This window comes from Drosophila subpulchrella, chromosome 2R (genome assembly GCF_014743375.2).
Source record: "Drosophila subpulchrella strain 33 F10 #4 breed RU33 chromosome 2R, RU_Dsub_v1.1 Primary Assembly, whole genome shotgun sequence".
NCBI classification, from domain to species: Eukaryota; Metazoa; Arthropoda; class Insecta; order Diptera; family Drosophilidae; genus Drosophila; species Drosophila subpulchrella.
In genome coordinates this window covers 6,725,343-6,751,395 of record NC_050611.1, presented here as the reverse complement: position 1 = coordinate 6,751,395, position 26,053 = coordinate 6,725,343, and the positions used below count along the sequence as shown (strand labels likewise).

Below are 26,053 nucleotides of genomic sequence, written 5' to 3'. Positions count from 1 at the left end.
CCCTGGGAAACGTAAACAGCAAGAACTACGGAACTATGGGGCGCAAAAAAGGCGTAATAACTTAACTTCATTCATGCACACAAGGTGATTCGTGTGCCAAGGATTCGTGTGCCTGCGCACTCTCTCTTTCGCTCGGCTCTTGCTCTCTCTCTTTCGTCCTGTGCACCCGTCCTTTTCTTTTTTTCGAAAAGCTGACAACCCTGCCGCAGAGCGCAAATGTTCGAGGCACAAGACCATGGCTTTTATCAGTTGGCTCGCTGACTTTGTCCTGTGAACTTCGTCGCGCTGGAAGGTCCTGCGGAATTTCCACATTTTCCCATTTTTGGTGTGAGTGCTACGTGTTTAGCGCGCGCGTGTGTGTGTGTGTCGTGTCTGTGTAAGGGCGCCAAGTTCTTTGGCTTTAACTTTAACCACTCAGTAAACAACAACAAAGCAGAGACATTGACAAAAAAAAAAACGAAGAGGGAAAGGACACAGGCCACAGGACAACACAGCCTGCGGTCAGGGAAACCGCAATCAAAAATTGTAAACAATCTCTGGAAATTGAGAAAAATCAACAAAGGAAGACGACGCCGCCAAGTAGGCAACAATTCCGCTGCTAGCCAACATGGAAATGGACGTTAATCGCCCGACTGGCCGCCATGGCAACCTAATGACCATATCCGCCCGCTGCTCGAACAACAATGCAGATGGGCCGTTGGCCGGAAGTGAGGCGACTTCCGGTTTGGGGCCGCCGCCTCCCAGCGGCTGTTGCGGCATCTTGAGCCGCCTCCTTTGTGTGAGCCGCCACAAGGCCACCCAATCGGTGGCCGGCAGCGATCCCATCTCCCAGTTGCAACTGCAACGAAAAGGAGCCGCATCGAGTGCAACAACAACGGCTGCGATTTCCGGACAGCGACGCCGCAGGACGCCGCAGGAAATCTACTTCGAGAGTCGCGGCAAGTCCTGCAAGAAGCTATTGAAATTCAATGGTAATTCGAACAAGGTGAGTCGCTGCTGAAGGGGGAATTTCAATGGGTTTACCCGCACAAAAGAAATGGTGATTCTGTGAGATGCGAAAGAATATCCCAGCAGTCGAATCTCTTGCATTCAGTGGCTTCAATTGACTTGATGTGGAATAATCAAGGCTTACTCTAGGATGGATTTCGGGCTGCACTTGGCTTAAAAGTATTTGATTTGAAAAAGGATTGTATGGCAACTTTGAAACTTCAGCTTACAAAGTTTAGGACATGATATCATTTCATTAAGTGGATGAAGGTACATTGTATGGCATATACTTAGAACCTTCATTTCACATCCTTATCCTCCTTGCCAGCTAGAATGGGTGGATAATTTATTTCTAGTTTGACCCAGTGCAGCTGCAGTATCTTGAGAATCTGGCACAGAATAGCCCCTTCTTTGGTGGTATAGCAAAACACCTTAAGAGAATCCCAATGCTTATCGCATAATGGAACCATTCCCCTTTGCTCGCACATTGCAAACAATCCTAAAAGTGCATAAATTTTACAGTCTCCTGGTTACATTGTCATCCATTGCGAGGCAAAGACCCCAAAGCTGGAGCGCTGGCGCCAAAGTGCCATGAGCCATGAGCCATGAGCTGTGAGCTGTGAGCCACGAGGAGCCACTCAACCGTAAGGTAGCCAATACCCTGGGGTCCTTTATCCCTCGTCCTTCCAGGGGGAACCCCACAATTATCCACGTGTATGTGTCTGTGTGTGGGCCTTTGTTATAAATTTTGGAAAATTTGTAGCCAAAGCTGCGGAGTGAAGTTCGCTCGATTGCTACCGGTTTGTTTGGTTTGGCCTAGGTAAAATTGGTATGGGTATAGGGCTGGGAAAACAAGGCCAACACACACACACTATACACACACACATATATAGTGCTTATGCCACTTTGCATATAAATCATTTGGCATTGTGGCCAGAGCGCAATGCGCTTATGAAATATTTCGTTTGTTTAATGCGCCAAAGGACAGCATGCCATTCCGTTCCACAGAATATGGCTGCCGACCCGCTTTCGTCCGATCTCCCCAAATTCCCACTAATTAAAAACGTGCAAAAGAAAAGCCAATCAAACAGGTCGATGCACAACAATGGCTGCGTGCTCCTTCTATTCCGAAAAACCCAGAAAGAGAGAGGTTCAATTATGCCACAGCACTGGAAAAATAACTACAAAGCCAGTTTGGCTTCAAATAATAACATCTCTTTGATAGGAGATTTTTGAAGATTTAAATAATAAGAAGTGTTACTTGAATAGAAAATTTCTAAGCATCACTTAATCTTGTTAAGGAATATTTCCCAAAATAAAATATAAGATAAATATTTAGTAAAAGTGAAAATGAAATTTTATTATGATTATCAACACCCATCCAAAGGCCAAAAATTGTCCGACTCGGACCATTCATTTTAAAGTTATAATCTTGGAAACATCCGATGCATGCATATGTACATCTCCCTCACACTCCCCTTAGCTGAATAAAGGGTATCTAATAGTCGAAGCTGTCGATTAAAGGGTTCTTTCTTGTTTTTATATAGTGCAGTATATGTTACGATTTATAGATCCTATTTTTCTATATAGATACAAAAAATGTATTCTATAAAAAAAGTATAATATTCCATTGAACTAGATAAAAGTACTGGAGCATAATAAAAGTAATTTGTGTCCTTGGAATGTAAGTGTGCTTTAACTTGAAGTTTTCTGCAAGAGATTATATTTGTATAGTCCCGAATTTCTCTGCCCGATTTTGCTTTCTCTGCATGAGTGTGTGTCTGAATCAAATGCACATTTGGCACACACACTCACCCTGCACTCGCAATCTGCAATCTGCTGGGCATCACGCACTGAAGCGCAAGCAACAGGATGAATTTGTTAAACAACACGAACACGAAGGATCTGCAGGACCCCCGAAGATTGGGCAGGGGTACGGATGAGAGCGAGAAGTGAAAAATGAAAAACCCATTCGCCCTATCAAGTGACATCATCAATTTCAGTCTATTTTGCACACAGTCGACTTGTGGCCCCGGTCGTCCTGGTCGCTCTGGTCGTTCTGGTCGTCCTGGCAGTGCAACAATGCCAAAGGACATTAACACCAATCCGTTGACAACAAGGAACCTGGTCCAGAGGAACCGAGCGACGGAGTCGCAGACGTTCTGGGGGCCCGCTCCCGTAAAATTCAATTCGAAAAGCTTTACTCGGTCATTGAATCAACCGCTTTGAGCAGCAGGACTCCGCTCCTTTGATGAACAATCTGATTACCCCCTAGTTGCGCCCTCAAAGGGTAGTTTACACTTTGTCCCCCCATCGATTTTATAATGAAGCAATGGCAATAGCAATAGCAATAGCTTAGGTAAAACAAAAACTGTTTGTATACAGAATAAATGGTATCCAGTTGCAACCACCCAAAAACCGGAAACCAACCCCCAGATGATTGTATATATTTTAAACGGATACGGATAATGTTGCAAGTGAAATCTGTCGAGTGAAGTTTACCCTCTTAACCGAATGCGATAATGCTGTGAGATATATTTACATTAACGGCTGAGTTCTTTTTTGCGGGGGTAAGGTGTCTCGAAAGTCAGGGAACATCGAAGCATATGCGAATTAATGAAAAATCGATAAAGTCAAAGTTTGATTGAATGATACACCCCATTTGGCTCATTGTCGGTGCAGACACTGTGACTAATGCAATATAATGTTTTATAATCTGCACTTTTCGTTATAATCACCCTTTCTTTACGCCGTTTAATTAGCTTCACATGCACAAAGGCCAATGCAATCAGGGTCTGAAGGAACTCAAAGAGCAGAAAGAGTATTATGAAAAAACGAACGACCTCTTGAAGGAAGGCGGAAGTGACTAGCCACTGTCCCCGCCCATTTACCCACCCCCTGTCCGCCCCACCGCCCAACCCAACCCCCTGAATGTCCTTGTAAGCTGCTGCTGCTGGCTGTCTGTGTGAATGCATATACATATACGTTTGCATAAAAAAGGAAGAAAATGCCATCAACATTGCAACGTTGTAATTGCCAACAGGCAATGAAGAGCCACAGCCAAAAGCAGGAGGCGGAAGGGGCGGGGCCGGGCGGGGAAAGCGCAGCAAACTGCCAACTGCCACATGTCCTGCCAGCTCAGCTCCAACTGAAAAAAGGACCCTCTGCCTGGTCACTCATTGCTAACGAGGGTCACTTGTGAAATGTTCAATTAATAGGAGACTTCTAACAAATATTGGACTTATCTCCATTTTACAACCTTTAATCCTCAACGTTCTATTTTTTAAAAATTAAAGGTATCACAAGGACCTGAACACATTTAAAATGCCGATACATATAAGAACTTAACCAAATGGCTCCTTAATATTATATTAAAATCTTATTCAGAATAAATAGTTTTTAATGTCATCAAAATTCGACTAATTATTTTATTGAAGCCCTAAAAATATGATAAACATGAATACTTATTTAGAATGCCTTTATTTTAATGTCAAGAACCATTAAAAGTATCATAGGGATCTGTAAACTTTAAAAATGCTGATATATATAAGAATTTAACCAAGTAGCACCTTAATATTTCATTGAAATTTTAAAAATCTGATAAACATACTTATTTAAAATACATTTTTTTAAATGCCACTAAAAAAGGAAAAGATATAGGATATATAGTTAGTGATGGAAGTGCTATAAATATTTTAAAAAAATTCCTAGAATCAGGCCAGTCCGAAAAAGAGATATCTACTGCACCCGTGATATAGCATTTAAATAAACTGGACTAAGATCAAGTATTTAATATTTTTCAAACTTTAAATAATCCTTAAATGGGTCGTAAATTTTGTATTTAAAAAAAAATTCCTAAAATCAGGCCAGTCCGAAAAAGAGATATCTACTGCCCCCGTGATATAGCATTTAAATAAACTGGACTAAGATCAAGTATTTAATATTTTTCAAACTTTAAATAATCCTTAAATGGGTCTTAAATTTTGTAGGCCCTCCCCTCGAAGGATATGTGCGTTGGGCCGACTGGGCTGTGCGACATTTTTAGCACACGGCTAATGTGTTTTGGCTGGCACTGATGCTGATGCTGCAGTAGCTCTCAGTTTTCGAGCAGGATGCAGGAGGCAGGATGCAGGACTCGGGATTCGGGGTTTAGGGGAGTGAAAATGGAATAACGAGGCATCTGCGGTCCACTCCAAACTGCGCTGGCCTGCCTGACTGATGAGCTGGCCGACGGAGTGACGCCTCTGGTTTTGCTGTTTGCCGATTTGGCCAGCCCCAACTATTCATTATAATCAGGCCTGATTATGTCTGCCCAAGAGTCAAGCGGGCCAAGTCAATTTGGTAGTTTATTTATTTAACTGGCGGCCAGAATGAAGCCGGAAAGTTGAATGTGTATAAAATAAAAAGTCATAAAACTGAGCCCCGTTAAACCAAGTAGTTGAAACACAGACCCTTTTTTTGCCAAGCAGATGAAGCGCTTCGGTTGCCTTTATTTGGCTGAGGGAAGCTACCCCTCCATACTCCCTTGTCCTTTTTTTTTCGTTGGCGATGACGATGACAAGGGTGCTTTGCCGCCTCACTGACTAAATAAAATTGGAATTTATTATCATGATTTGTAGCAAGAAGCGGCAGTGGAAGCTCCTCCGCCAAGAGACAGCAGCAAAATGGCGGGCATAAAAAGCACAGCCATCCGAACCCATCCCTTGGCATACCATTTCTCCTCATCAGATCCGAGATCCCAACTCTCTGACTCATCGTCGAATCCCGAACGCCTAACCCAAAGTCATAGACTTAGATAAGTAAGCGGGGCACTCTTAAATTTATATTCCCCAGCAAAGATTTAAATCGTTCTCTGGTCAAAGTTGAAGGCAACGCCTACTATTGAGGAGGCGGAAGGCGGAGAGGGGCGTGGCAGCCGCAGAAGGCTTAACTGTGCAGTTCCTTGCTGGTTTATTAGGGTTTTCCCGCAAGCTGCTAAGGCGATTTGCTGCTATTCCCATTCAAGCTGATGCAGCTGGCCACGGGCCGTATGCGCGATTTTGCTGACTGGTTGCTCGGCTCTTTTGTGGTAAGTGGTGGGTGGTAGTTGGTAGTTGGTAGGAGGTAGGTGCCAAGAGGCAAGTGGCACTGGCAGCTTAAAGCTATCAATGAGCAACTGAGTGGCAGGTTTTCTAATTGCGGCTAGTGCAACATGGTCAGCAGGATTTATGGGGCCCACAGTGACTTGGTAACTTAAATCTTAAGGTATTTCAGTTCGAATACATTTTTCATACTTTAAGAAATGTGATTTTTGAATCCTTTTTTTTCTTTTGCTTAAACTCGGACCATTAGAACCCAAGCATTATATTATATAGCATTATATAGCTAACTAACTCTGGGTACCGATGAAAAAAACTTAAAACTTTTAACGCGATTATCTTGGAACTGGACACTATTCTGGGAAAACTAGAATTCCTAATCTTAACAAACTTGTAACTAAACTGAAATTTTTTATTTATTTGAATTTTTGAAACATATTTAGATCTAAAAAACGAGTTAAGAAACCACTAACAGAATTTTAATAAAAACTCTTAAATAGAAATTCCAGTATTTTAGCTTTGTTGTGTTACAAGTGTATACAGCCCCTTAAGGACCACAAGTATTCCAAACTCATATTGCCGAATTAAAATCTCTTATCATTTCCAAAAGCTACTGGCCCAAAACTTTGGCTTACACTTGCAGTCTGCAAAATCTGGCCAAATATCTTGGCCATTATTGTTGTTAAGCTGCCTTCGAGAGCTTACCTGCCTGGTATTTCTTGTTTAAACCACAGTGTGCTGTCATTTTGCAGTTTTAGCTACAAACTACAAGTGGAAATGGGAAAGGAAAATTCGTACCTACCTCTAGCTGTGGCTGTCAATGTTTTCTCTGGAATTTTTTCATCTCCATGGTGGCATATTCAAAGTGGTGCCAGTGCCGGGGGATAAGCCAAAGTTGATGTAGAAAATGCTGCGAAGAAATGTGTAAATGCAGCCCACGCAATTTCATTTCACCTGTCAGCTCAATGTTGCAAAATAAAAATAAAGGTAAAAATAAAAATAGAAATAAAGACACAGGCCCTGCAGCCACCTACTTATTTCTCTATACATACAAGCCAAAATGTTTCCTCTTTACATTTTCCTGGGGAGGCCAAAGTTTTGGAGCTAAGCTGCCGGCTCTCTGGTGTCTGTTCTGCTGTGACAAATTGCGTTAATGCCACGTTAAGCTGCTGGGAAACGAGGGGCAGTGGGGGGTTAAGAGGTCACTCGACCTTTTCCACTGTTTTTCCACTTTTCTCCTGCGACTCAGCTGGCGGCCTGATGCAGTTAATTATTGCTGCATCTATTTAGCCCATCTGTCTGGCCCTGAAAAGTATGCTTTAGCTCACGTTAAGTGCGAGATTAAAGGATAAGTTCGGGGTTTTTTCTAGAGAATTTAAAGGCACTATATCCCTGTGGCAATATTCCACATTCCCCCACTTGGCACACAGCTGCCGCTTGATTAGCCCCAAAAAAGTGAGGGAAAAAACCATTTCTCTGCCATGTGCCACATGTGCTGTCAACAGTATTTTGGCTCTGGCTAGCAGACCATATCAGCCATATTGAGCCACCTACAAGAGCAGCACCAAACACAAGGCGAATTAAAAAGACATTGGAGCCAAAAATTAAATGAATTTCTCCTTTGGCAAGGGCCAACATCAAGAATTTCCCTGCGCATCAATTTAATTCAATTTATTATCTCCGCTCGAGTGTGTGTGTGTGTGAGGGCTAATTCAATGGAGTAGACAACAAAATAAGTTAAAATTTCATGACCTCCAGAGAGTGTGTCGGCCTTAAAATGCCTTGTACAGTCCCGGTTAAAGGCTGCTCTGGTGAATTTTGACAGCAGCCAGAGCCGGAGTCACTTGCAGAACCCCCATTCCCATCACATACCATTCCATCCCGTCCCGACGAAGTCCTTCGAAGGACGCGAATGGCTCGCGTGGGACGCGCGATATTTGATGGATGGCATGGCATCGGTGATATGCTAACGTGCTGGCAGCCAAACAGAATGCGAATGCCAGCCAAGGACACCGGGACACCGGGACATCCAGCGCCAGGACACCCAGGACGAGGAGGTCTGCCTTTGATGTCGAGCACTCACATCACAGCACCTCGCACAATGGGACAACTGGGTCGCACACAATGGGAACGAGCATTTAGGCTGGCGGCAAACAATGATAGGGGCTTTCAAGTTTGTGATTGGAAATTGTTTGCACTTTCTGTGAGTCTTTCTATTGAACTCTTCCGCGAATTTCAAACAACATTGCTAAACAAAAATTGAAGAAGATATGTCTTTGAATTCCGAGGTAACAATCCAACTTATTTTATTTACTTTTTCCATACAACGCTTTCTAAGAATAAATATACTGAAATTTAAATGGAAAATGTTAAACATTTTTGAGAGTACAAAAAAATTAAAGCACTGTCTGAATAACACGTTTTTCCTTTTTAATAAAATATTACATGTTTTTGGTCAAATCTTATGATTTGTTTGTCTTTTAAATTCTTTTTTTATATCCAGTATTGTTTAAAAAATCACCTTACTCATTTAAATTTACCATAAGTAAAATGTCCCTCGAATTTAATGGTCATATTTCGCCATTGATATACCCTGAGATAGAACCTACCATAATATAGGCATTAAATATGATACTGAATTCCTTATTTATTTACTAGGACCATAAAAAAACGCTATATAAATTTCAAGTTAAAATTCCGCCTTTGATATACTTTTGCCCAGTCCCAAAACGGAAATTCTAGCCGTGTAATGGGTTAATGCCTGGAGCTGAAAAGACAATATCTCGGTCTTTAAAGCAGTCTCGAATAAAATTCTATTTTATGTCAGCCATGCTCAGGAAATGAAACACAAAAGGAGCGGTGAGGGTAAGGTTACCCAGTTTTTATGTGCTGCCATATAAATTCGGTTTGCCTGGGACGACTCTCCTCCATGGATCTCGGATCCGAGTACTTGAGGCTCCGCATTACGTTTATGGCTGCCTAAATTAAACACAAGAAGCCAGCCAAAGACGCCAAAGTGGCAACAAACCAGGCCCAAAGGAGCCAAGGGAATCTGAATCGGAAGAGGGCGAGTACGAGGGGAAAAGGGCACCCGAGCAGGGGAAATTGCTACAAGTTGCTTTATTTTATGCGCATATTTGCGCATATTACTCATACGCCCGGCTGGCATACATCTTCATTTAAAGCAAACGTCTTTAGGCCCGGGGCTCCGTCATCGTCTTCGCTTCGCAGCAGGCTCACCAAGTCGTATACTTTTATTTTATTAAATTTTCATTTCATTTCGTCTGTTAGGCATTGCCATACATTACACGCCCAACATGTTGCATGCCCCGGCTGAAATTTCCAGATTTCTCCGTTCGAAATTCGTGAACATTTTGCAACCGCTTTAAGATGATGGGGGGCAATGGGAGCTCTCATTAAAAATAACTGAAAGAAGCATTTCCTCGCTGATTCGTTGATTGCCAATGAAAAGCGCAGATGTGGGAGATTTATAAGCTCAGGGGGGCCACGACCTGATTTATGGGCCTCCGTATGAATGGCAAAGTGAATAAACGGGGCTCACCGTTTTGTATCCACAAGGATATCGGGCTCAAAGCTGTTTCCGTTTCCGATTCCCCATCCTGAATGCCCGTGGGTAAGGTCGTGACCCGTGACCCGGCCACCGAGTGCCGCACAAATGGGTTATTGATGAGCTATTCTGCGCGGTGACTGGGCAAAGTTTTGAGCCCAGTCTGTGAATTGAAGCGTGACCGGGACCTCTGCCCCTAATGAGACAATTCCCTGGGCCAAACATCTGCCTTGTAGTCGAGTGTTTCGAGCCAGAGACTTTAAGCTGCCACCTCTGACGCGCATTAACCGGCTAACAAGACTCCCGAAAACTCCCCGCCACTCCTATAAGCCCGAGTATCAGGCCCAGAACACGTCTTGTCATCCGGATAGCCGGGTTCCCGCATTCGATGCAATTTTTGGTCTCTGCACTGGCATAACTTTGCGTTGCAATTGCCTGGCAGCCTGGCAGCTGCGAAAGCGGCAGCTCAAATTTCATTAGTGCTCAACTTTAAAATTGTGGCACATGCGTGGCTGTCGCTCTTATCCCTCCCCAGGACATGTATCCCCATCCCCATCCTTATTCCCCTACCCTTACCCATCTCCATCTCCATCTCCATCCCATCCCACTCCTCGTTGTCTCCGCTGATGTCGCACTTGTCACATAAATGTGCTTAATCTTTTACACCGGCGTACCCAGAATCCAGAATCCGAAGAGCTGACAGTGTGTGCCTCGCTGGAAACTGGAGTGAAAACTGGCTGCCTGAAGATTCAGCAACTTTCGTAATGACAAAATGCTGTAACATTTATGGAAATTAAATTTAATGGGATTTTTTGGCTGAGGCGGGATATAGAATTGATTGCGATGGAAAAGTTTCCTCGATTTTTAGAAAATAAATAATGATATTTTAAAGTTAATGTAAAAAAAGTTTTTCACTTAAATTTTAAATAAATATTTTTCCTTTATTTATTTTTTTAGTTGTTGTTGATGTGTTTCAAAAGTAAAACTCCTATTAAAAAATTAATATTTAAAAGAAAAATGTATTTTAATAAGAAAGTGTCATTGAAACAAAATTTTTTTTTAGAGTTCGATTTTAAAGTTAGGTGATTTCAAATCAGATTCACTATTAAAATGAAAGTTTAATCAATAACTTAATTATACCCGTTACTCGTAGAGTAAAAGGGTATACTAGATTCGTCGGAAAGTATGTAACAGGCAGAAGGAAGCGTTTCCGACCCCATAAAGTATATATATTCTTGATCAGGATCACTAGCCGAGTCGATCTAGCCATGTCCGTCTGTCCGTCTGTCCGTCTGTCCGTCTGTCCGTATGAACGCTGAGATCTTGGAAACTATAAGAGCTACAATACTGGGATTAGGCATGCAGATTCCTGAGATTCCTGCGCAGCGCAAGTTTGTTTCAAAAGAGTGCCACGCCCACTCTAACGCCCACAAACCGCCCAAAACTGTGGCTCCTACAGTTTTGATGCTAGAACAAAAATTTTAACTGAAATGTATTGTTCTCATCAATACCTACCGACTGACCTAAAAAAAGTTTGCCACGCCCACTTTAACGCCCACAAACCGCCCACAAACTTCAAAAAATCGTAAATATGAACGCGGATATCTCGGAAAATATCAAAGATAGAGAAACGAGATTTCAGATTTAGATTCCGTAGGCTTGAGCGCAGCGCAAGTTTATTACGCGAATATGCCACGCCCACTCCAACGCCCACAAACCGCCCAAGTCTGTGGCGCCCACAATTTTCATGGTAGATAAAAAATTTAAACTGAAATGTATTGGTCTCGTCAATACCTATCGATTGATTTAAAAAAAAACTTTGCCACGCCCACTCTAACGCCCACAACGCTTAAATCTGTCTACCGCCGGTAGGTGGCGCATTTGCTGCTTGCATATCTCCATTTTCCTTTGGTCCCTTTAGCTGAGTAACGGGTATCTGATAGTCGAGGTACTCGACTATAGCGTTCTTCCTTGTTTTAAAATAAAATATTTACGAACATTTTAGAGTTGTCCTTTAGTAGACAGGGAAATGCAACCCAGTCTTATAAAAAGAATTTTCGAAATAAATTGTTGCCTACTTATCGGCACCTTGGTCTTTAGGTTCCCCTAGCAATATTTAATTTCTTTTAAAATAGTTTCAGAAAATTCTAGCGTATTCCCCCCGCCGTAATCCCCTAATAAACTGCATTTACATGGATGAACTGAAAGCAATATCTATATTTCCGCTTGCATTAACCCGGCAACTCTGGCAGTGCCAATAGTTGCTCCCCGTCCGCCGCATCCTTCCGCAAAGTTTGCCGGCGTTTATCGCCCATGGTGCAGCGACTGGAGGATTTCGAGTGGATTCCCATTTCCCATATCCCACTTGCCACACCCCAGTTGCCACTCCCCATTTCCATGCCCCTCCAGCGGCGCGTGTAGCCGGGACTTGTCTAACATATCAAATTTGTAGCTACGCATATCCTTGTGCGACTCAACATGTCAACTAGCGCCGAGCAGGACGAAACTTTTAGCAGCCACTGCCTCGTGTAGTTTGGCAAAGAACTTTAATTTGTGCATTACTTGCGACGCCGCAAGGACTCGCGAGCAGAAACTTTGTCATATATAAGTTTACACCAAGTTGCGGCTGCCAGTGGATGTGGCTCTGGATGGGTATGGCAGAGTTTTCCCCTCTTTAAGTTGCTCGTAATACAACTCATTAAATTTAGAAAATACTGGCGGGCAAAGTTTCGCTGTGGGCCCATCCGTTGACATCTACATTTACCCGGCCCAACACAGCCGGCCATAAACTTGGCCAAGATGCAGGATGGAGGCCAAGACAGCCAGCGGCGATTCCTAACCCGGAAATTTAAGTTCTCCCTTTGCAGTTTAATTGCAACGGATGTTGGCGTGTAAATTATTTTGTCTGCCGGCCTCATTTTCTGTGCTAATGAGCAACTTATTAAAACTTTCACCAGCCTTCCACCGCTGATCGCCTGAATAGCCCCAGTCGAAGGACAAAAGGATGCGGATAGGTTGGCAGGATGATAGGATGATAGGACGATAGTGGAGCGCGTGAGGCGAATAATGAAATACAAACAGAGAATAACCGATACAATTGGCATTGGCAATTGAAAACAAAGCCGTCGAAGCCGTACAGCCAAAAGATAAGTTTTACAATCAGCCAAAAACTCATTTACGCTCTCGGAAAGCAAAGAAATGAATCGAAGGAAAACTTCAATTTCCCCCAAACTCAATGGAATGCTTTTCCGTACACGTAAGAATGGCGAGAAGAACTCGAGGGGAAGTTTGCTCAAAGCGTACTTTTCAGCGGATGAAACAAAAGCCTCTGCTCAAAGGGTGGGGAGAGAAAATCTCTGAAATATATGAGACCGACCAGGCGGGGTTCTGTAAATAATTAAAGCGGGAGCTACGTGACTCCATTTATATATAGCTATTCTAAGTGGGGATTTAAGAATTTAAATTTAATATATACTAAGTTTCTTATTCTTATCTTACATCCAACCAAAACTAGGGCATACAGCTTTAATTTATATACTTTAAGAAAAAGTATAAAACTCCAAGAAACATTCACAGATGTTTTAAAAAATGTAAATTCATAAAAGCATAGTCTATAAAAGTTGATAAGCTTTTAATTTTGAAAATATTTTAAGATATACATTTCGTTTACCAAATTAATTTAATGTTTAATTTACTTACCAAATTACATGTACCTCAAGATTGAACCCACACTTGCTGTTTAATGAGAAGGCCCACAATCTGTTTGAAAACCTGTAATCCCCCATTAGGGCTTCTTTCAACCTTGTAAGTCCCCATCTCATCGGAAAACTTGCCCCACTCTTCCTCATCAGAAGTGTTCATAAAAATCTTCGAAGAGGCCTTTGAGTGGAGTTGCGTGCTGGGATGGCTAAGTGGGTGGGTGGATGGCTAGAAGGGCTACGATGGGCTGAGGCCTCCTCAAGTGCTTAGACAATCGTGTTGAAGCTTTGATTTTCGAGCTTATGCTGGATTTGGTGGCACAAGATTGCGTCGGGCTCCTTGGCTCGTTCTTGCCTTTCTCGCATATCTGCAGTATGCTTATGAGGGCGGGTAATTAAGTTGGAGTGCCCAGAGATATATATACCCCGCAAATACGTAGACCATTTGCCTAAGTAATGCCTGAGTCGATGACAGACACTCTGACTGGCTGACTGACTGGTAAAAGTGTTGAAATGTCTGCCGCAGCACTTAATTAATTAACGTCGAGCCAAGCGAACGGGCGAGCGAAATGAGAAAAGTTTCTGTGCTCAGTTCAGGAATCGGGGTCCTGGGATCCTGAGGGTTCCAAGTCCCAAGTAGCAGAGTCCCTGGAAACTTGGCAGCTATTTGTTAAGTTGCAGCCGTTCAATATTTGTCACTGAACTCATTAAGCAAATTAATAGACAAAGTTGCCAATTGCTGACAATGGAGGTTGCCCTCAGCTTGCCATTTTATTTACCGAACCCGGAGCTGAGAAGCCAAGTTGGAATTGGAATAGGGTCGACGTGGACTCGTGGTGGCAATAAAATGGCACGCAATAAAAAACCCAAAGTCAACAAACAATTCCACGGGAGACTCGCCGAGTCTCGAGCGCAGAAATCGATTATGGACGCCTCAAGGAGGAGTTCGAGTTCCCGGCGAATCGACGACCCAGTCTTGGCCACGTTTTCGATTTTGCCATTCGGCATTCGCCACCTGATGCCAGTGGGCCTGGACCAACATGGCAGACCCCCTTCGACCCCCACTCCGCATCCCATTTATCTGCCCTGCTCTGCGAAATTGCCAACGTTGCAGCTCAAAAGCGGAAGTGATTTTCCAGCGTGTACGTGTCTGCTCTCCCTTTTCTGTGTGTGCGTGCCTCAGTATTTGTGGGTGTTGGTATTGGTGTTGGGAAAAGCAGTCACTTTGAAATAGGGCTATTTGGGTATAATTGCAAAAATAAACTGTAATTAAATTCTAAAAGTCCTTGATACACTTAGCTAGTTTCACATAGCCCAATAATTGTGTTAGAAAACTCTTGTGTAGCTAAAAAAAATCCATTTCAAGGTAGAAAAATTCAATTATGAAATTTTCCTTGACATTAAAGTAAGCGTTTATTCAATTTAATATTTTTAAGTTTAATAAAAACATAGAAGAGTTTAGAAGTAGGTTTTGATATCACTTTTAAAGGTGTCAAAAGTAACAGAGTGAAAAATAGTCGTTTTCGACTTATAATGTTGCATACTTTTACACACTTTTGTCTAAAAATTGTTTTGAAACTTAGTTATCTAGGTCTCTCTTTTAAAACTTTTTAAAAGCTTTCAAAAAGTAATATTATAGTTAATAGGAAACTCTGAACCATATATATTAAATGTATTAATGATCAACATAATACCGTCTTAACCTTCATAATTGTATACAATCTGTATACCTATACGTGTTTCAATTTGGCTTGATAACATTGTTTATAAATCGGAGTCCTCAAGTCACTGTTGGCCAAGTGCAACGGTGACTTTTGGGGCACCACTGGCAAGTCCTTGCTGCATAAACCCCACAACCAATATGTGTGCTCAGCTTCGAAACGGGGGCGAAATGGGGGGTCGAAAAAAGGGCGCGGATGGCAGTGAAGGATTTTATGACCCTTGATAGTGGCAAGCGATTTGTTGCGTGCATCGGTGGCTGCCGTTGCATTTTCAATTTGGCAGCGCGCACTTTTGGCATCTTTGAATAATGCAATGGCAATCGGGTTGCAGAAGAGCCGTGGAGCCAACGCAACCCATCAGTATCGTATCTCGGCGACGACAGCCGAGCTTATTTTGGCAGCTTATTAGCCAGTCCCAGTTCCTCGAATTTTCGGTTGTATTTTCTATTTTCCGTGCTTTTATAATTTTCAAACACGAGCGTGCAATTTGAGCGAAGCCAATCGCGTCATGTGGGGCAAGTTGACAAATATGCAGCACGTGCTCTGGTTCACCAGAAGGGCAGTTTGTGGACTGGGATTGATGTGTCATCTAGGCAGTCAGACAGCAGCTTGGTTTTTCCACGGAAAATGTGATATTCGGTATTGAATGACGGGAAAACTGAGAAAAATATGCATTTAATTGGTCTAAAAACAAGTGGCAAATGGATTTTGAATTTTAAACAGAAAAGCTAGTTAATGATTTTTGGGAAATTTACATATAAAGATTGAAACATTTGACTTAATTGGTACACTAATGATTTTTGAGTTTAAAAAGCACTTGCAAAAATATTCATACTGAAGTTCATGCTTATTGAAAAGCCATGTTTAATATCTTTTGGATGCATTTCCCTACCATTTACCCGCCTTTATAAGTTAAATGCCTTTTCACGACCATCAGGTATTTACCGATGGCACTTTCACACAGCCATAGCCTTGCGAAAATCGTTCGATACTCATTAATGTTACGGGGGATTTCCATTTCCAGCTTAATGTGCCGTGGTCGGGCTTTTCACTACCATTCAAACGCTCAATCGCATCGACCGTGTTCTCATTGTTTTCGGTCAGCCAGAGTCGGACGTAAATAAAACGTTAACGGATGCATTTTTAAGTGCCTCTGCGATGCATTAATTTTAAACAATTTACCTGCGAGTCGAGAACTCCAGGCATATGCGAATTTATATTTTAAAGTCAAAGTGGAGAACAAAGAAATGGGGGATGGGGTGAACAGGAAAAACTGGGGAACCCCCGGGGCGAATATCCTTGTGCAGCTGCAGCTGCAGCCACTTCAATTTGAAAAACATCAGCTCCTGGTTCCTGGCTTCGTTCCATTTCCATGGTCCTGCGGTGGCCATTGGCCGCTGGCATTTGCCCCCTTTGGCCAACCCACTTCACCCACTTTGGCTCCAGATTTGCTTTCCTTCTTTTTGTTCCCCCCTTTCAATTTGGCCAGAGTTTTCTTTGGAGTTCGCCAGCGCTGGAAAGGCAGGAGCCTTTAAGCCAAGTTCAATGTTTGATTAGCCCGCCGCCCCTCTGTGATATTCCATCCTGGCTTCCTGTTCGCCGTCTGTATGCCGCTTATTAAGCATACGCCTCGTTGTGCGCAAATATTTGAAATGTCTGGCATTTAGCGACTGTGAAATGTATTAATTATAAAAGAGCCGCGTGCATTGACCGCAAAAACCGCATACAGAATCGGCAAATGAATTTGAAGCGGAGGAATGGCATTTTGGCAATGATAAACTAACTGACGAATTTCATTTATGGCTACTACTACTGTTGGCCAACTGCGGTTGGCAATGGCAGCGGCAAAAATTCCAGTTTGATATTAAAATGAAAAATGAAAACGATAAAGCAGAAGCAACCAAATTAACAGGGGAGATTGTTCAAAAACAACAGGTTGATATGATATAAGTAAATTATATGAAAATCGGGAAAATAGCATACTCGCCTGTAGGCAGGATCTCCTGTGGTAAAATATTCATCGCTATAAAAACGTCAAATGCAATTTCATGTTAATTTTATGCCAATTTAATTTGACCAAATTAAGCGTAAGCCTGTTTAACAATAATTGCCCACTTAATGATGAACATTCGCACTGGACTTGATTAAGGTGCAGTTCCATGGACATTGAATCCGATACCAAATCCTGGCTAAACAATCTGCACGATTTTAATTACGATTTTCAATTAAAGTGCGACACAGAAAACCAATTTGCAATTGGCTCCTATGGCCTGAAAGACCCACACAGTGAGAAATAACCAGCTAAAATCAAGAGCATTTTCTCGAGCACATTTAGCTTGGCCAATAAAAATCAGATGTAAACGTTTCGGCCTTAAAGAAGACCGAATGATCTGGAAATAAAATTCTGGAAATTTCTTGGAAACTTCATCAAAGGAAAAGGGTTTAAATACCACCAGATTATGTGTACTATAATTTAAATTGTATTGATCTGTCAATAAATAATGTCTATAAGTTAGAAAAATAAAAATTTAACGAAGTTTAACTTTATCATTATTAAAATCCGTAAAATTGTTTCTGATTATCATAATTTGTAATATTGAACATTTTAACTAATGGTACAGCATGCTTAGTGTAAAACTATAAATTTTATGATATTAAAATTACGATTTCTGGTATATTAAAGATATAATAAGTCTAAAATATGCAATTTTTTTCGAAATCTAGACCTCCTTCTTTCGCTCAGTGCACTCACCTCCCGTTTCATCTTCTCTGCCACCTTTTCAGATATTGCTGTATCCCGAGGAGGGTTGGGCGCGAACCGCCTCGTCCAGTTACTGGACCATCACGCCCTGCTTCTGGCAGCCCAATCGCTGTCGCATCGTCGAGTGCTCCGGAACCCAGCGGCGCGCAACGAAGGCCCGGATGATGCCGCTGGAGCAGCAGGGGTCTCTCCTGATTGCCGGACACTTTCGCCGGACAACGGCGGTGGGCGGTGGAGCGGCATCGCCGGCGGGGGGCGGGGCAGCGGGCTTTGGGGCGGTGGCTGCCACGCCCACTCCTGCAATACCCGCCACCAGTGCGGTTCGGACGGGGTCAACGGGTTGTGACAAGTCGCTGCCCGCGTGGAACGACGAGTTCAAGCTATATCTCACGTCGAACATCTCGATGGAGGACTACAACATGGGCTACTGCCTCACCGGATTCGTGGAGCGCCGCTGCCAGGTGACCAACACCTTTCAGATGACTCACTTTGCGGTCATCAAGCGCCAGTGGCCACCGTCGCCGTCCAACCTGGGCAACTCCTAAGGCCCCCAAACCCCACTTTTGTAATTGTGATCCAATCTTTTGTTTCGAATTGGAAACGATTGAAATTAAATAAGGGACTATTGCTGTTTTCGCCTTCAAAGAGTTGGGGGGAATTCCAAATTTAAAAAAAAAATTCATTTATTTACTTATTAAATAACTTAAAATCCTTAGGGTTCAAAAACACTTATAATGGTTTTACAACATTGTATTTTAAATGGTAATTTTCGATGGTTTTACAACAAAGAGTTGGAGGGAATTCCAAATTAAAATTGTTTTCATTTATTTTTCATTCAATCAATAACTTAAAGTCTTTAGCGTTTTAAAATCACTTATAATGGTGATTAAACATAGTATTTTAAATGGTTATTTTAGATGGTTTGACTTGGAAATACCTATTTCTTTTATTTTACTGCATACTTTTGAGCACCTTTATAAAAGATTTCAAAACTATAGCGATTTCATGTCTGCTCAAGTTTATCATTTGATTTGTTTGCTTAGGAATTTGTGGATTCTTTAAAACTAATTTTCTTCAAAAACGGTTATTCTAGAAATATCATCAAAGTCACAACCTTTTTGCAATAGAAAATAAGACAAAAGTCATCAAGTAAAAGTAAAATTTTTTTTAGACATAGAATTCGTTCATAATATTTGAATGTGAAAACAGACACATGCCCAAAAGATACCATTTAAGTTTCTAGCATTTAAGTAGAGTGAAATGTTGTTGTGCAATCTCGAATTAAAATCAAAAGAAATTTCGAAAAATCTATATAGAAAATGTAACATAAATTGTCGAGGCCTCGAAAACCGATAACCACTAGATCATAAAGCGTAGAAAATTAATGACAGAAGGGATAAATTAAAGGAGTAATGCATTTGCGCGTAATTTTACAAAATTCCCTGCATGTTTAGTGCGTAAATTGTAATTTTAACTAAATGTGCAAGAGAAATTCAAACGGAAAATAGGAAAACTAGAAAACCAAAAGAAATACAAAAACAAAAACTTTACGTGTGCTTTCAGTGTTGTGTAATATGAAAAAACGGAAACAAACCGGGAAAAAATAAGTGAAAAAAACAAATACTAGTAACTGTTAAACGCTAAATGAAACTAAACCGCTTTGCCAACTCACACACACACACACACACACAGTAGCACGGGCACCCACTCACACACTCGCACACTTAAGCTTGGGCAGCTACTTAATGCTTCAAAAAAGTGCAACAAATTGAAACTTGTGCTTGTCGAAGCATGTGATTGTGAGTGCTCCACTATAAGCTGATATTGTATATTTACGAGCGTGTGTATGCTGTGTGTGTGTGTGTGCGAGCTGGTACTCTTTTCTACTACATACAAATATGTACTTTAACGGCCATGTTTGCAAAACCTATTGCCTTTAAGCTTTAAAATATAAGCACAACTCAACGCAGGCAAACAAGTCAACAGCCCCGAGCGATGGCCATTGGCACTAAACAGCAGTTTGATAACAAGCTAACATTAAAGCTAATTATTTAACGAGCTGTTTACGGAAGGTAAACAAGTTTGTGTTTTTAAGATAAATGTTTACGAACGCATGTCATGATTTAAGTTAGAGTGACCTAGTTTCCAGTAGATTGCATGGTCACATTGTGCACCAAACCAGCTTCTCTTAGTGGATTGGTCACACTACGTTTGTCTTTTTCATCAATTAATAAGTTAATAAGTCTTAAAACACAATTTAAAAACTGCTGGTTAGTGTCACTAGCCAATTAGCTGACTAGTCCAAAACCGAGTTTGCCAACTCTACGCTAATCTAAGGAACTAAGCCCCTAAATCTCTCTATCTCTCTCTCACTAACTCACCCACTGACCCACTCATGCTACGGCTCTATCCCTCTCATTCACTCACTTTGAGCATGATACGCAACGTATATCAACAATTCGTCCAATAATTGGAGACTTTCGGCGCCAAATGAAAAATTGGCATGGCCAGAGCTCCAATTGCCAAAAACCCTAAGTGTTGAAAAACAATGAAAACAAAACGTAAAGAAAACCAAAGCTAAGTCAAAACTCAACGTAGCCTAAGTGATAAGTAGTTTAAAAATCAATATTTACAAGCTAGAATATGAATCTATATATATTATATATATATATATCTATATATTTGTGTGTAGGCTGAACATTTTTGCGTATATATCGGTGTATTTATATAACTGTATTGCGATTACATATACAATAACATTTTTGCTGTAGTTCGCATAGCTCGCTTTTAGGCGCTTTTACACGCAAGCGAATAAGGCCGAAAACCTCTTAACTCTCTTATTTGCTTCAGACAGATCTCCCCTGCCACTTTACTCCTAAACTAATTGATATTTAAGTATCAGGTACCTGCCAGAATCAACAACAACAACCAAATAAACAAGAAAAATATGAATATACATAAATATTTATTGAGCCATTATGTCTGTGCAAATATTTGTGTCCATTTTAATTAGAAGAAAAAATGAAAATATGAGAAAAAAATCGAATTATTTTTTAGAGAACACTGGTAAATCGAATTATTCTACCCACAAACACAAGCAAATCGATGTCGTCTCTTTCGAATTGTATAAATATATTTATTAGTGTCTCTGTGTGTAGCAAATTTTTCTGCGCCTATGCTTAAAAATACAAACAACAGACAGGAGTTTTTCAGCTTCAAGCCGAATGTCCAACACTTGAAAAAAACAAACCGAACAAAAACACGCATGAGCTTTTTTGTAGTTCTATTTAAACATTTTTAAATAGCAAAAACAAGTCAAAAAGAAAATCCCTCGCTTCGTTGGAGCATTGGGAATTAATTAATATTAAGCTTCTATCGAAATAAGCGATGTAAACGAGCATAATTAGTCTAAAACAGAGATAAGATAAATCGGTAGAAAAAATGGCAAGTAAAAATATAAATCAAATCAGATGGAAATGCAAATTAAAATATAAATCGAAATCAAACACGTTGATGTTAATGCAACTGTATAAATCAAAAGGGAAAAATACGTCAGCAAATAAAATTTGAGCCGGCAGTGGAAATGTGTAATGAAAATAAATACCCCGAAGGTTGGCACAGTGCTATGGAAAATGAGAAATCAAAACATTGAAAATAAAGAAAGAAAGCAGATAATAGTTGTTTCTCTGGGAATATGATGGGCGTGAAGAGAAAATTAATTCACGATGAATTATCGATGTTTTTGTGGTAAGTGTTTCAGCAAAAAGTGATTCATTATACTACAAATGAGAAAATATGCTAAAAACGTTTTAAATTGAAGCCTACCTCTTTGTCTTTATCTGAAAATGAACTAGTTTAAATTCAATCGACAAAATCCCGTATTCACTAAAAAACAAAAAACGGATGGTTAAACAGAATTCATTAAGGTTTTAAGGTCACTTATAAAGGAGTCTAAAAGTATGAAGTTAGTAGAAATCACAGCTCAAAGTAAATATATTGTTGCCTACTTTTAGTCACCTTTACTATAATAAAAGATCAAACACGTAAGTGTTTCAGCCAAAAAGGATTCATTATACTAAAAAAAGCTTTTTAAATGGAAGCCCACCTTTTTGTCTTTATATGAAAAGGAACTAGTTTAAATTCAATTGATAAAGTCCCATATCCACTTAAAAGTCACGTCACTTCTAAAGGTGTCTAAAAGTATGCAGTAAATAACATATCACAACTCAAAATACATATATTGTTGCCTACTTTTAGTCACCTTTGCGATAATAAATGATAAATTAGGCACTTCTAGACTAGAAAGTCCAGTTCAGGCATATCACAGAGTTTTTCCAAGTGCCCAACGTGCATATTCAATCATTTAACTCGCCACCCAGCCATCTGCACTTCTGGCCCCTTGGCAATTTTACGGGGAATCAAAGCAAGATCTAACCCCTGAAGTGCGCCAGGCCATTAACTTTTATCATTGTGCGAGACTCACGCTTTAGGTTTGTTTCATTTGCTCAGCCAAGGACGAAGCACGAAGGACGAAGGACGAGTGGACACTTGAGCTCGCTTGAAAATGCAGCAGAAGCAACTCCTGCTCACCTGTTCCCGCTGCGCCGGCGGCATAAATCGCGCCCTCGGTTTCAACTTTCAACAAAGATGTAAGCCAAGTTAATTGCTTTTTGTTGCCATTTTTCCAGCTCACTTTGGCCACGTTGCCGTTTCTGGCTCTGTTTCTGGTTCTGTTGCCTTTGCAATGTCAACAATGAAACTAACGTCAGGTGGGTCCCGTCCTCATCCTAAACACCCTACCTTTTGCACCCAGGATCCCGGGACCCCCGATGCTGCTGTTGTTTTTGCTGCTCCGGTGCTTATTTGAACAGCTCTTCACAAACAAGAACTTGGCAACATGGAAGCATTTACGAGCGCATTTCGCGCAGCCATTTGGTTGCCTTGGCAGACAAACGGCTCAGCACTCGGCCCTCGGCGGCTCCTGTCACAGGACCTGGCCTAAACCTTGGGCACCGAAGGGCTGAGAGCCGAGACAAATCAGGAAATGGAAATGGTAAATTCTGGAGAAGCCGGAGATATATATTTTCATTAAAACATATAAAAGCAGTAAGGTTGTGCAAACACTCCAACTATTTGCTCTGTCATTGGGGCCAAGGACGAACTATGTTAAATTACAAATATATTTTAAATATTTATTATCAAAAAATAACAAAAGAAAACGCTCGGCTATCAGATACCCCTTACTCAGCGAAAGGCAGTGCGAGAGATTGATATATGCATGCAGAAAATCGGAAACAGCCGATTGAATTTCCTAATTATTGATTATTATTTGGTGATAACTTTTTATGAATGGTCCGATATAAATAATTTGGCTCGTAGATGGGTATTGATAGTAACGGGTATAAAACATAATTATGGATTAGGTAAAAACATAATAACAAATATGTATGTAACAGATCTAAAGCTGTTCGATAAGAAAGTATCCAAAGAGTTATAACTACTCAGTCTTAGCCGTAAAAAGTTCATACAACTGATTCTAAAATATTTAAAGACTTAAATTTCACAAGAAACCAGAATGTTAAGGTTACAACGCACATATAGGTAGCAGCTTTATACGATTCCAGTGATTTTCACATAATCCTTAACAAGACTCACAAATAACTTCCTTAAACCGGTTGCCTTTGCGAATTTATGCCCAGAGCCACAGGCCACTATTATTAATGATAAATAACAGGGAGCCTTGAAGGGACAAAGCAAAATCGGAAGATTTTCGTTTGGGTCCTCAATCAATTTACAATTCATGGTGTAAGCCCAGAAAAAGCCGTCGCTAGAAATCGAAATCAGTCGTCTGTGAATATTGCAAAATGAGCTTCCGCCTTTTTGCCTTGGCTCCCAACTTCCGGCAACAATTTCCGTTTCCTCATTACCTTATTTTTTCATCGGCGAAGTCAGGACTTTTACGAAAGGCCTTGGAGGTCCTGAGGAGAGGGCGTGTTCCCGCCTTCCGCCTCCTGCCATATGACAATTTATTACGCTGGGAGCTTCGATTTAAATTGCTTGACAATTATTACACAATGACGAAGGACGACGGCGAATGAAAAATGTTCCGTTCGACAATTTACCAAGAACGCGCTGCCCCCCTTGATTCCCCTTGATTCCCCTCGTTTACCCCCGCCCAGAATTAATGATGGCAAATTTGCAAAGTTCACAAATTTCTTATTAGTAGTCCATGTCTGAGGAAGTCGGTTTTCCCCTGCTTACCCACCCTCATCGGGTTCATATTTCATTTTAGGCAGTTAGTTTTCCTGCGGAGGAAAATGCGGATGAGGTGGTGAATGGTGAATGGTTCACCTCCCTGTGGTTTTAAGTTTTCGCACTTTTGCCACCAGGCAGAGCGAATTTCCCAAGCGCTCTAATTTGAATTTTAATTGAGGTTCTCTTTGTGGTTTCCTGGTTTTTTTCCTGTTTGTTTGCTTGGCTGCTTGCTTTGAAAATTAACAATAATTATAAATAATTGATATGCCAAGCAGGTTTTCTTTTTGGCTCTTCTGCGGAAATGAAAATACGTGCCTGAGATTACTTTTATATAGAACAAAAAAAATGCAGGAAGTATCCTGATTATGAATTATTAAAAAAAAAACTTTAAAAAGCGCCGCAATTTCCTTTATGACTTACTAAGTGAGATTTATTTGGCGCTTTATCCCCCAATTGAAGCCCCTTTGTGAATGTTTGACAGCGGCAATAAATGAAAAATAAATGTTTATGCGATGCAAAATCAAATCAATGTGAAAATCTTGTATATTTTATATGTACCTACAATTCACAAAAAAGTGGACATGTAAATCATAAAAACACCATTGATCAGCGGCAAAAAAAAAGTAAAAACTCAAACTGAATATGCAAATGTCAAACAAATAAAAATGGGAAAAGGCACCGAATTGCATCGTATATCTGCTCTGATTTATCCACCGGCTGCTGTGTGTGAAACATTGCTGTAAATATAAATTTAATTGCATGAAACAAAATACGAAAAAAGCCTTCTGCCATTGAATTGGCCAGGTTTGCACTGCGGGCGAGATGCAATTATTTCGCAGAGCCATAGAAATTGTAAATTGAAATGCAAACGCTTTATGCATATTATTTTATTATTTTATTAAGCCCGTTCGCCAAAGAAAACAAGTGTTGGAGCCGCGTGGCTTAATATGATTGAAAAATGCTGGGCTTAAATCAATTTAATAGGCAAAGCATGAATTAATATGTTAAGAATTGCAGATTAAAAATTATGAAGCAAGTCATTGCCTGACAAGCAAATTATTTAATATTGGACTACTGTTTATTCGCAATATAAGCCACCCATTGAGGTAAATATGGAATTAATTAAAAACGCAATCCTCATTAAATAATAAGAACTGTATTCTCACAGACCGAATGCCAGACATCTCCCATTTCATCTGACCAGAAAGTCTGGCGATGAATGACGAAGACGACGTTGATGATGACATTATCTCATGCTCATTGAACGCAAATGTGACGTGCACACCATAAAAGAGCCAACAAAAGGTGGGCGGGGAAAAAATGTAAGAATAGTAACAAGAACTATGAATAGCGAAGAAGAAATACCCTTTTTTTACCTGTTACTTGTAGAGTAAAAAGTAAAAAAAAACAGAAAGTTGGGATTTGGCATGCAGATTCTTGAGGTTCCTGCGCAACGCAAGTTAATTTCACCTGTCAAGGGCCCGCTTTACTAAATATTCTTAAAATATGTAGTGTAAATGTCAATTTTTGTTCTGACATTCAATACCGCATTCTGCATGCCAAAAATTGTTTAGATCGGACCATTCATTAACAAGATATAAGCAATTAAAGTGTACCATCTCGGAAACAACTTATGTGCTGCATGCATATCTCTATCTCCCTCGCTCTCCCCTTAGCTCTAATCTAATAATCGAGGCCGTCAAGGACAGCGTTCTTTGTGATTTTATTTACAAAATTGTTAATAATGTTTATTTTATAAGGGACATTATAAGTAAAACCCATATCCGTTAAACTAAAAACATTATTAAACAAATATATGTCTTCACGGAATATTCAATATAAGCTAAAATATAATCATAAAGACTGAATTTAAAATCTAAGAAAATATCAGAAAACGCAGAACAAGTCAGCTATTTAATATAACTTACAATATGCTATAAAATAAACATTTATTATTGAAATAAGTTAAATCAAAATAATTATTA

General features: G+C 40.6%; 1 protein-coding gene across 1 annotated transcript; it reads left to right on the top strand.

Annotated features, from left to right (window-relative positions):
* The first annotated feature begins 262 nt into the window (after positions 1 to 262).
* On the top strand, positions 263 to 21,466 carry LOC119551794. The gene is made up of 2 exons (XM_037861341.1): positions 263 to 985; positions 17,837 to 21,466. The coding sequence occupies exons 1-2, from the start codon at positions 608 to 610 to the stop codon at positions 18,356 to 18,358; spliced, it is 900 nt and encodes a 299-aa protein (XP_037717269.1). The 5' UTR covers positions 263 to 607; the 3' UTR covers positions 18,359 to 21,466.
* Positions 21,467 to 26,053: the final 4,587 nt, after the last annotated feature.

What these genes read in the sequence shown, in the direction of transcription:
- LOC119551794 (XM_037861341.1), top strand. Translation starts at nt 608, where the DNA reads ATGGAAATGGACGTTAATCGCCCGACTGGCCGCCATGGCAACCTAATG. An exon ending in TCAATGGTAATTCGAACAAG is followed by an intron (nt 986 to 17,836) that starts GTGAGTCGCTGC and finishes CCACCTTTTCAG; the next exon opens with ATATTGCTGTATCCCGAGGA.